Here is a 12,383-nt window from a genome sequence, read left to right as displayed (position 1 = left end):
CACGACAGTATATGAAATAAACAGTTGTAATTTTATATTCTAAATCTGAAAAGCCAAATCAAAATATTCTACATGACTCATGTCATTATAAGTTAACATTTTAAACACAAATTGGATATGTGTTTAACTCACACTTACCCATGAAATTGAGATAGCCTTCTCCACCAAGCCCATGCGTAATGAGTCGAATCATTTTATGAAGCTGTATTCCACGATCAATAACTGGAGTAAAAGGAGCCAGGACACTCATGTTTGTATACATTTCGGCATCCATCAACCAAAATGCCAGCGACTTATCCCCAACCAATGCCTACAGAAATAAAAGCAATAGGGATAAATGAAAAAAAAAAGTGCTAAGTACTTGTGATTTACAATAGAACAACACATGGTTACAAATGTTAGGAAACATCGTAGAAGAGGTGTGTAGATTAGTATTAATTTCAGGTATTTTCCACTGGTGATTTTCTAGGCTCAAGGTAAGCTGGTAAAATATGTTAGACATCAACACATTTGTTTTCAGGACTGGACTGATTTTTATTTTTAAAATAGGTTGGTGAAAGATTCATGGTAAGGTACCTGAGTATCTGTTATATGTGAGCTGACACCTCACATTTTCTTAAACATTTATTATAATGTTGAGAATATTAAATAGATTTTTAAAATAGATTGTATATAATGATTTTATTTGCTTTGAAAGAAGTTTCTGAAAAATCATTGATATATATAATATATATATATATTATTTTGCTCATATATATGAGTAATATAATATTATATGTGTATAAATATATCACAATAGTTCCTTCCTGCCCTCAGCAGAGAAAATAAGTTGAGAACTTTTATTTAAGTGTAAACTTGCTTTCTCATTGTATTTGCCATTTAATCTAAATTTAGTTTGTTTTACCGAAAATATAATAATTATTAACTGAGGCAGGTAACTCAGAAATGCCCTGAGTAACAGCAGAGAGACCTCCTAAAAATCTGAATTATTTACAGTTCAAAACATCTAATGCAGTGTTCATCATGGACAAAACAATAACATAGAGTAAAATGTATAATAGAAATTAACCCATAATCTCAGTACCCTATTACAATTCTTTTCATTTTCTAGAAAAAAATTTTGTTTACAATCTTTTCTATCTTTAACCTACTCTAATTAAAATGATTTTTCTTTAAAAATTGTTATATATAGGATTTATATCACTACTTCTTAAACAATCCACCTTCTCTAGTTGTTTTGAATTCTTTAATTATGTTTTTAGCTATAATTATTTATTTCTATAATCTGATTCTATTATAAAATTATTTTAATAACTTTTGATCAGGTTCATAGATAAAAGCTTATTTTCATATCAAGTTGCCCTCTTATAAAATCCTGTTGAGATACTGGTGAAATTAAGTTTACAAATTTAATTGTTAAGGATTTATCTAAAAAGTTTAAAATAACATCCACATTTTTACTATAAATTATATATGTTTATTTATTCATTTTTATGTATTCATATACATTTATATTTTTTATCAGGCTTAAGAATCAAAAGTACATTTGCTTTTAGAAAGAACGAGGCAACTTGCATTACTTCTGCTATCCTGAGAATTCCTGAATATGTAAGACAGGATCACCTGAATTTTTAAAGTATGAAATAATTCTTGGTAAATCTGTTTCTTTACAGATTAGGTAGAAAGTTACGTAAGAAATCTGTTTCATCTTCCATTTGTTCACGCCACTTATTTGTTTACTCTTTCATCATACAAAATAAACATATGCTGGGAATTCACTATGTGCTGCAACTTCAAGGAGTTTGCAATAGAAAGCTATAATTTATGCATATATTTTAATTTTCAAAATGTTATATATTTGGTGAGAGTTTCCCCCTCCCCACCCCCACCACTCACCTATTAAACTAATATTATTCTTTTCTAGATTGGGTTCTTCTTTTTTAGAGAAGTATTTATCTTATCTGCTCTATGGACAAGGACAATATAAATTTAAGTTGATAAGAAAGCACAGCCCCAATTTGGAAGATGCAAAATTTAACATGCGTTTACTCCAGAGGTCATCAAGTTTCTCTAAGGGTGGGCCACTTTCTCTGTCTCAACTACTCAAATGCATCATTTTGGCACAAAGGAGAATACGTAAACAAATGAGCTTGGCTGTGTTCCAAGTAACCTTATTTACAAAAACAGGCAGCAGGTAGGATTTGGCCCATGGGCCTTGGTTAGCCAACCCCTGCTTTACTTACATTTTCTTAACAATTAGAGGAGACACCTGAAAAAATCATGTTTGCGTTAAATGGCCAATTTCTGCAAAAATGATAAACTTATTTAGTTTCAATTTGTTAATAAAGATACTTTAAGTAACTTCAAACATTTTATTGTCTACATTTTAATCTACAAAAAGTAAATTTTATGTTGATGTGTATGAGGATTAATATGACCTTAAATAAGTGGCCTTTTTACTCCATTTTAAAAATATTTATTAAGTGATGACTAAGATCAGTCACAGTGCTAAAGGCTGGAAATAGAAAGACAATGAAAAAAAATTCTGTTCCTAAAACATAATGGAAACTTGGAGGACAGGACAACTAATTTTTCCCTACATGACCCAAGGAAGGCTTCATATGGAATGTGATGTCAGTGCCAGGCAATCAGGTCTGAGTAGGAACTTCCCAGATGCAGATGCGTGGGGAAAAGTACAAGACTGGAAAAAGGTGACCTATTTGGAATGGGTAGGGATTTCAAAGTATTGAAGAACAGGAGGCTTGGAGAGTTGGGCACAGAATAATGCTGGAAACTTCAGCTTGAGCCAAAATAGGAGCGGCTTTGAATTACAGGCTTCGACCAATATATCTGGGTTGACAAGACGAGCTTTCCTCTTTAGAAAATACCTTAGGCTGCATTCGAGAAGACAGACTAAGGCTGGAAGGAACACGGGTCAGGGAGGTCAGTTAGCAGGAGATTTCGGTGACTGAGGGGAAAAAATGAAGAATGCTTGTGAAAAGCATAAAAGAGTACCTCTAGAAGGCAGCCTAAGATGGAAACTAAAATAACCCTGGTCCAGCACCAATATTCTTCGTTATGACAAGGGAAAACATATAATACTTGCAACTGCAACGTATAATCTATTAATTATAGTTTGGCAGGACAAACATACTACTGCATTTTGAAACTGGAGTTTCTCCATCTACAAATTTAACATTTTTTCCAATATACGTAGTTTTCCTGTAAAGATATATATTAATATACACACACATACATACATTATAGTAACTACAGAGGTTTATATTTTGATATATTTATATTTAAATATGTTATTAAGGAGAGGGAAGGAAGGAGAGAGAGAGAGAAATAAATGAATTTATGCACATATTCATTTACCTGATCATGGCTCTCTGCATAAGCAATGCACTTTTCAAGGTAGCGCCTGTTTGTGAGCGTGTATACTATATTGCCCATGTTCCAGTCTTCATCTTTAAACTCTTTAAGTAGCTAGACACAAGACAGAAAAATAAGCTTCTGAGTAAGGCATTACTATTCTTATTTTTAAATCACAATCTGAAGGTATGCATTATATCATTGCGAACTATTTGATATGCACATATTAGCCCACCCATCTAGCGAAGTTATCACTGTTTAAACTTTTGCTGAAATCAAAGCTTTTATACAGAATGTCCAAATGACAGTGGTGTAGAGAGAGAGAGAGAGAGAGAGAGAGAGTGTGTGTGTGTGTGTGTGTGTGTGTGTGTGTGTGTGTGGCGTCTGCTTTTGTACAGACAGTTTAATCATTATATTTTAGGATCTTTGCAACTTTTTTTCTGTAATAACTGCTACCTCTTGATTAATGCCCACAGTAATGTGTTATTGCATGGCATGTCTTTCTATAACTTGTACATGGTACAGATACACTTGTTATATTTTTTTGTTTATATGGAAAAAAATTAGTAAAAAGAGTGTTTCACTTCATTTTTACAAAGTGATAAAACAACTGTTTCAAAATTTACAGCTAATTATCATCAAATAATTACCCTCTTAACAGACCACACATTTTGTGTCTGCATTTCAATTTCTATTCAGTCTTCAGTCTGGCTGTGTCCCTCCAACACTATACTTTTATGCAACTGAACTTGCTGAGGTTAAGCTTGTGGTCTGAGCTTAAGTTAGTAATTGCTCTCTCTTAAGTAGATACTTGCTATACATATTGACACTGCTGATCCTATCTCCTGCCCCTGAACTTTTCCCTTTATTAGTCTACCACTGTGAAACTCTTGCTTTATATTGTTTTGTTTCTTCCCGCCACTCCCGACATACTGTAAATTCTCTTCCTCTGTTTGTCCTATAAAGGCTGATGTTCCTCAGGATTATGTCCTAAATTTACTCTCCCTCTTTAATTCAACACACTCACATACAATTATGAGAACATAAGCAGTTCTGATCATTGCAGTGTGAATCTTTGGGCGCCAGACGGCAGAACGTGGAAGGCAGAAGAGCAACCACCCATAGATGTTCACAGCCTAATCCACGAGAATCTTTCTAAAAAGCAGGCATGAGTGTCAAAACAAGAGAGAGATTTGAAGATGCTATACTGCTGCTTTGAAGATAGAGGAAGGAGCAATAAGCCAAGGAATACAGGCAGCTTTTAGAAGTGAGAAAAGGTAAGGAAATGGCTTCTCCCTTACAGCCTCCAGAAGAAATGCACCCCGTTTACGCTTTGATTTTAGCCCAGTAAAACCCATTTCATTTTTGTAACACATAGAACTGTTGTGAATTTGTGCTGTTTAAGCCACTAAGTTTGTCGTAAATTGGATATGGGAACAATAGGAAACTAATGTATAGACCTACACAAATGGGCCAGACTAATTTTTGATAAAAGAGCAAGATAAATTCAATGGAAGGTGGGCAGATGTTTCAACAAATGATGCTTAAAGAATTGGATACCCATGGGTAAAAAGAGAACGATAAAGAACCTTGAGCTAAGTCTTATATATTGCACAGAACTTAACCCAAAATGGATCGCGGACTTAAATATAAAAAATAAAAAAAAAGATGGCCGAATAGGAACAGCTCCAGTCTACAGCTCCCAGCGTGAGCGACGCAGAAGACGGGTGATTTCTACATTTCCAACTGGGGTAGCGGGTTCATCTCACTGGGGAGTGCCGGACAGTGGGTGCAGGACAGTGGGTGCAGCGCACCGTGCGTGAGCCAAAGCAGGGCGAGGCATCGCCTCACCTGGGAAGCGCAAGGGGTCAGGGAATTCCCCTACCTAGTCAAAGAAAGGGGTGACAGACAGCACTTGGAAAATCCGGTCACTCCCACCCTAATACTGCGTTTTTCCAACAGGCTTAACAAATGGCAATTTGTTAACACCAGGAGATTATATCCCGCACCTGGCTCACAGGGTCCTACACTCACGAAGCCTCACTCATTGCTAGCACAGCAGTCTGAGATCAAACAGAAAGGCGGCAGCGAGCCTGGGGGAGGGGCACCCGCCATTGCCAAGGCTTGAGTAGCTAAACAAAGTGGCAGGGAAGCTCGAACTGGGTGGAGCCCACCACAGCTCAAGGAGGCCTGCCTGCCTCTGTAGACTCCACCTCTGGGGGCAGGGCACAGACAAACAAAGGACAGCAATAACCTCTGCAGACTTAAATGTCCCTGTCTGACAGCTTTGAAGAGAGTAATGGTTCTCCCAGCATGCAGCTTGTGATCTGAGAACCGGCAGACTGCCTCCTCAAGTGGGCCCCTGACCCCCGAGTAGCCTAACTGGGAGGCACCCCCCAGTAGGGGCGGACTGACACCTCACACGGCCAGGTACTCCTCTGAGACAAAACTTCCAGAGGAACGATCAGGCAGCAGCATTTGCGGTTCACCAATATCCGCTGCTCTGCAGCCACTGCTGCTGATACCCAGGCAAACAGGGTCTGGAGTGGACCTCCAGCAAACTTCAACAGACCTGAAGCTGAGGGTCCTGACTGTTAGAAGGAAAACTAACAAACAGAGAGGACATCCACACCAAAAACCCTTCTGTACGTCACTATCAACATCATCAAAGACCAAAGGTAGATAAAACCACAAAGACAGGAAAAAAACAGAGCAGAAAAACCAGAAACTCTAAAAATCAGAGCGCCTCTCCTCCTCCAAAGGAACGCAGCTCCTCACCAGCAACGGAACAAAGCTGGACGGAGAATGACTTTGACGATTTGAGAGAAGAAGGCTTCAGACGATCAAACTACTCCAAGCTAAAGGAGGAAGTTCGAACCAATGGAAAAGAAGTTAAAAACTTTGAAAAAAAATTAGATGAATGGATAACTAGAATAACCAATGCAGAGAAGTCCTTAAGGGACCTGATGGAGCTGAAACCCACGGCACGAGAACTACATGACGAATGCACAAGCCTCAGAAGCCGATGCAATCGACTGGAAGAAAAGGGTATCAGCGATGGAAGACGAAATGAATGAAATGAAGTGTGAAGAGAAGTTTAGAGAAAAAAGAATAAAAAGAAACAAACAAAGCTGCCAAGAAATATGGGACTATGTGAAAAGAACAAACCTACGTCTGATTGGTGTACCTGAAAGTGACGGGGAGAATGGAACCAAGTTGGAAAACACTCTGCAAGATACTATCCAGGAGAACTTCCCCAATCTAGCAAGGCAGGCCAACATTCAAATTCAGGAAATACAGAGAACACCACAAAGATACTCCTCGAGAAGAGCAACTCCAAGACACATAATTGTCAGATTCACCAAACTTGAAATGGAGGAAAAAATGTTAAGGGCAGCCAGAGAGAAAGGTCGGGTTACCCACAAAGGGAAGCCCATCAGACTAACAGCTGATCTCTCGGCAGAAACTCTACAAGCCAGAAGAGAGTGGGGGCCGATATTCAACATTCTTAAAGAAAAGAATTTTCAACCCAGAATTTCATATCCAGCCAAACTAAGCTTCATAAGTGAAAGAGAAATAAAATACTTTACAGGCAAGCAAATGCTGAGAGATTTTGTCACCACCAGGCCTGCCCTAAAAGAGCTCCTGAAGGAAGCACTAAACATGGAAAGGAACAACCAGTACCAGCCACTGCAAAAACATGCCAAATTGTAAAGACCATCAAGGTTAGGAAGAAACTGCATCAACTAATGAGCAAAATAACCAACTAACATCATAATGACAAGATCAAATTCACACATAACAATATTAACCTTAAATGTAAATGGGCTAAATGCTCCAATTAAAAGGCACAGACTGGCAAACTGGATAAAGAGTCAAGACCCATCAGTGTGCTGTATTCAGGAAACCCATCTCACGTGCAGAGACACACATAGGCTCAAGATAAAGGGATGGAGGAAGATCTACCAAGCAAGTGGAAAAGAAAAAAAGGCAGGGGTTGCAATCCTAGTCTCTGATAAAACAGACTTTAAATCAACAAAGATCAAAAGAGACAAAGAAGGCCATTACATAATGGTAAAGCGATCAATTCAACAAGAAGAGCTAACTATCCTAAATATATATGCACTCAATACAGGAGCACCCAGATTCATAAAGCAAGTCCTTAAAGTGGGCAAAGGATATGAACAGACACTTCTCAAAAGAAGACATTCATGCAGACAACAGAAACATGAAAAAATGCTCATCATCACCGGCCATCAGAGAAATGCGAATCAAAACCACAATGAGATACCATCTCACACCAGTTAGAATGGTGATTATTAAAAAATCAGGAAACAACAGGTGCTGGAGAGGATTTGGAGAAATAGGACACTTTTACACTGTTGGTGGGACTGTAAACTAGTTCACCCATTGTGGAAGTCAGTGTGGTGATTCCTCAGGGATCTAGAACTAGAAATACCATTTGACCCATCCATCCCATTACTGGGTATATACCCAAAGGATTATAAATCATGCTGCTATAAAGACACATGCACACATATGTTTATTGCGGTACTATTCACAATAGCAAAGACTTGGAACCAACCCAAATGTCCAACAATGATAGACTGGATTAAGAAAATGTGGCACGTATACACCATGGAATACTACGCAGCCATAATAAATGATGAGTTCATGTCCTTTGTAGGGACATGGATGAAGCATCATTCTCAGCAAACTATCGCAAGGACAAAAAACCAAACACCGCATGTTCTCACTCATAGGTGGGAATTGAACAATGAGAACACATGAACACAGGAAGGGGAACATCACACACCGGGGACTGTTGTGGGGTGGGGGGAGGGGGGAGGGATAGCATTAGGAGATATACCTAATGCTAAATGACGAGTTAATGGGTGCAGCACACCAACATGGCACATGTATACATATGTAACAAACCCACACGTTGTGCACATGTACCCTAAAACTTAAAGTGTAATAATAATAAAAAAAAATAAAAAATAAAAAAATAAAAACTATAAAACATTTAGTAAAAACCATAAGAGAGTCAAAAAGTTCTTAAACTTGATACCAAAAGAGAGACCTATACAAGGGAAAAAATGATAAACTAGCCTTCATCAAAATTTTTTAAAAATTGCTCTGTTAAAGCCAATGTGAAGAGGATGAAAGAACAAGCTTCAGACTAGGAGAAAAAAAAATTGTCAACCATATATCTGGCAAAGAAGTTGAATCTAAAATATATAAAGAACCCTCAAAACTCCACAGTAAATAAACAATGCAATCAGGAAATGGTTAAAAGACATGAACAGATACCTCACCAAGGAGGATATGCAGGAGGCAAATAAGCACATGCTTGGTATCCGCATCATAAACCATTCGAAAAATAATAAAACCACAATGAGATATCACTACACACTGATTATAATAGCTAAAATAAAACATAGTGACAACACCAAATGCTGGTGAGGATGTATAGAGGCAGGTCTCTCAAACGTCACTAGTCAGAATGTAAAATGTTACAGTTACTTTGGAAAACAGTTTAGAAGTTTCTTAAAAAATTAAACAGGGAATTACTATATGGTTCAGTAAATGTAGTGTTTGAGAATTTATCTCATAGGTATGAAAACTTATGTTGATAAAAAATGAGTACACACATGTATACAGTAACTTTATTCATAATAGCTGTAACCTGGAAGCAACCTGGATGTTTTTCAATGGGTGAATGGTTAAACTGTGGTATACCCCTGCCTTAGAATCCTATTCAGCGCTGTTGAATGCGCTGTTGATACATGCAACAAGAATGCTGGATGTAACAACATTGGAGGTTTTCTTGGATAAATCTCGAGAAAATTTTGCTAACTGAAAATGCCAATCCAGAAAGGTCACAAACTGCACAATTCCATTTATGTAATATTTTTGAAATGACGAAATTATAGGAATGGAGGTCTCATTAGTGGTTGCCAGGGGTTAAGGCGTTATTAGAAGCAGGCAAGATGAAAATAAGTAGGTGTTACTCTAAAGGCAACATGAGGGAATCTTGTGGCAATGAATGTGTTTTGCACCTTGAGTATATCAATGTGAGTATCTTGGTTAAAATATTGTTCTATACCTTTGCAAGAAGTTACCACTGGGGAAAACTGATGAATGTGCATACCAGATCTCACTGTATTATTTCTTACAACTGCATGTGAATCTACAATTATCCTAATATCTCAAAAATGTTTAATTAGAAAAACTATATTTATTAAAAATACTAGGTGCTCAATAAATATTTGGTGGAATTAACAGATCAATGAATGAGTTCATTAGACACATACATCACCTTAACACAAACACTTCAAAAATGATCAAATAAAATGAAAGGAAATACAGCAAATTTGGCATAATTTAGATAGTCAAATATTTGTTCAGTAATTGATTAAACTAAGAATGATATTCGAAACTAATGATTTTGAAATAATACAACTAGGAAATGATCTAGAACAGGATGGTCATATCCTAAATTTAGGATAAAATATTTTTCTATTTGATAACTATGATTATTATAGTTATCATGTATAATAAGTAAGTATGATACATTGCCTAATGCATTACCTTCATCATACAACGTAATAAAATGTTTATTAGGTTAAATTTCAATTTTTTAAGCTGCCATGAATACTCAGAGAGAAAATACCTCACTTTGTGCTATTACTGACTGAAAAATAATTCTAGGTTGACGTACACCTTAAAAGATTATTGAATGTGAACAAAGAATGATTAAGGCTTTTAGCAGGAGGTTAAAAAGTAAGATTTGTCACTTGCGAGGAAAAAAAACGTCTACCTGAAAAAACTAGAAATAGTAAGAGATGGGGCTGATAAAGAACCTTATACCAAGGTGAGAAAATTGGAAACCATAGCATTTTTTTTAAAGTAACAAATACAAGGCTGCCTTCCCATGTATTAAAGGAGAATATTCCTTTGTTTGTTTGTATGTTTTCTAAGTAAAAATCTTTATAAAATACTTGCTTTTTGACCTGATAATGTTTAAGGAATCATTATAAATGTAGGAGCATAAGTTATGTTGGTCGAAGATTAATGTCACAGCTATGCATTGCACAAATTGCCCGGGGGGACAGGAAAGACAGCTAAGAAATGATTATAGTAACCACTTCCTTAAGAGTAGGTTCTACAGTTTTTCTACCCAAAATTAAGCCCTTCTACAACTGTGGTCTCATGGCACCAGTTCATGTCTGAAATACAGGGCTCATCAGAAAGCTATGATTATTTGTATACATATCTGACTCCTTATACATATATATTCAGCCCATGAATGTCGACATGGTTGCTAAGAAACGTTCTATATCAAACCTAAGTCTACATAATGACTTTAGTCCTTTAGGAAAACATTAAATGAAAAAAAAAAAAACCAAACTACTTGAAATTTCATTAAATTTAATAAAATTTTATTGATAAATGATGTGCAAAGTACCATGTGTAGTTATTCATTCCTAGTGTCTGACAAATGGTAAGGACTTTTTAATGTTGAATAAAGGAATGGATGAATCCAATCCAAATTTGTTGAGGAAAAACCATACTATTAAGCAAGTACTGGGAATTAAGGAGTAACTTTTACATTAATGCATGATCTGTAGGCATAAATGAATGCTTTAATGAAGTCTAATGTGTATTAAATATAGAGCACTGAAGTTTCATATAATTGCATTGATAATGCAAAATTCCATTTATACAGCTAACATTATATTAATCATATTTTCCCTTTGGCTGAATATGTATGAATACTTTAAATCAGAACTTTTAATATTTTGAGAAGCACCTTAGTAAAAAGCATAAGAATCGACAGACTAATGAAAGAATTTAATACTTCAATTATAATATCTGTAACTAATGATCACAACTAAGAAATAAAGATAAATGAAGCAACACCGTATTCACAGAAACAAAAAATATTTACATGGACTCTTACCTGAATCCACTTATCTGGAATTGCCATGGCTAGTCGATAGTCAAAACCACCCCCTCCCTGGGAAATTGGAGAGCACAGAGCTGGCATTCCTGATACATCCTAAAACAAAGAACATCAGTTCATAATGATGAAACTTTAAGTAAATATTCTGACCGCAAAGCCCAGGTCATAAATGAAAACAATAATAGGGGCATATATTTTGGGGCTGCTTTGGTAACATAAAAGTCGATAAAATTGTGATAGCATATCTCATTTCCCAGAAAGATTTTTGCTTAATGTTTTCACTCCAGGCAAACTTTGATCTCATGAAGCTATTTATTTCTTTTCTTCAGTATCGCCTGGAGAACACAAAATAGTAAAACTATTATTGCTAAAACATTTATTTTTGAACTACTGTAAAACATTTATTAGTTTTGTTGCTTTCACCAAGCACAACAATACATGTGGCATAAATCTGTTATAGTTGTTCTTTCTGTATGTAGCCCTGATAGGGAGTGTATTTTTGTGAACACTAGCTTTTGATGAAATGGAATGTAGAGTTAGTACATTAACAGTGAAACAGTACAATAGCTTTTACTAGAGTAGGTTGCACTTAGAAGGGGTCTTTGAGATGAGGTAGGGATATCTTCATTTAGCAAATATAGAAACAGAGGCTTATTGAGGTGAAGGGATCTCTCAAGATAGATATATATATATTTTTTTTGACACACAGTTTCACTATTTTTTTTTTTTTTTTTTTTTTTTTTTTTTTTTTTTTTTTTTTTTTTTTTTTGAGACGGAGTCTCGCTCTGTCACCCAGGCTGGAGTGCAGTGGCGCGATCTTGGCTCACTGCAAGCTCCGCCTCCCGGGTTCACGCCATTCTCCTGCCTCAGCCTCTCCGAGTAGCTGGGACTACAGGCGCCCGCCACCACACCCGGCTAATTTTTTTGTATTTTTAGTAGAGACAGGGTTTCACCATGGTCTCGATCTCCTGACCTCGTGATCTGCCCGCCTCGGCCTCCCAAAGTGCTGGGATTACAAGCGTGAGCCACCGCGCCCAGC

The 12,383-nt window shown here is 36.6% G+C and overlaps 1 protein-coding gene across 1 annotated transcript in view; it reads right to left on the bottom strand.

The window, feature by feature from the left end:
• The window catches only part of GBE1 (1,4-alpha-glucan branching enzyme 1), a 277,012-nt gene that overhangs the window by 93,785 nt on the left and 170,844 nt on the right, over positions 1 to 12,383 (bottom strand). Inside the window, exons 10-12 of the mRNA XM_003255144.3 lie at positions 11,342 to 11,440; positions 3,379 to 3,489; positions 139 to 310 (exon numbers count right to left, since the gene is read on the bottom strand). Of these exons, the coding sequence (XP_003255192.1) occupies positions 139 to 310; positions 3,379 to 3,489; positions 11,342 to 11,440 (382 nt within the window). The remainder of the gene's footprint in view (positions 1 to 138; positions 311 to 3,378; positions 3,490 to 11,341; positions 11,441 to 12,383) is intronic.

Source organism: Nomascus leucogenys, chromosome 21 (assembly GCF_006542625.1).
Source record: "Nomascus leucogenys isolate Asia chromosome 21, Asia_NLE_v1, whole genome shotgun sequence".
Classification (NCBI taxonomy): domain Eukaryota; kingdom Metazoa; phylum Chordata; class Mammalia; order Primates; family Hylobatidae; genus Nomascus; species Nomascus leucogenys.
This window is presented reverse-complemented; position numbering and strand designations above follow the sequence as displayed.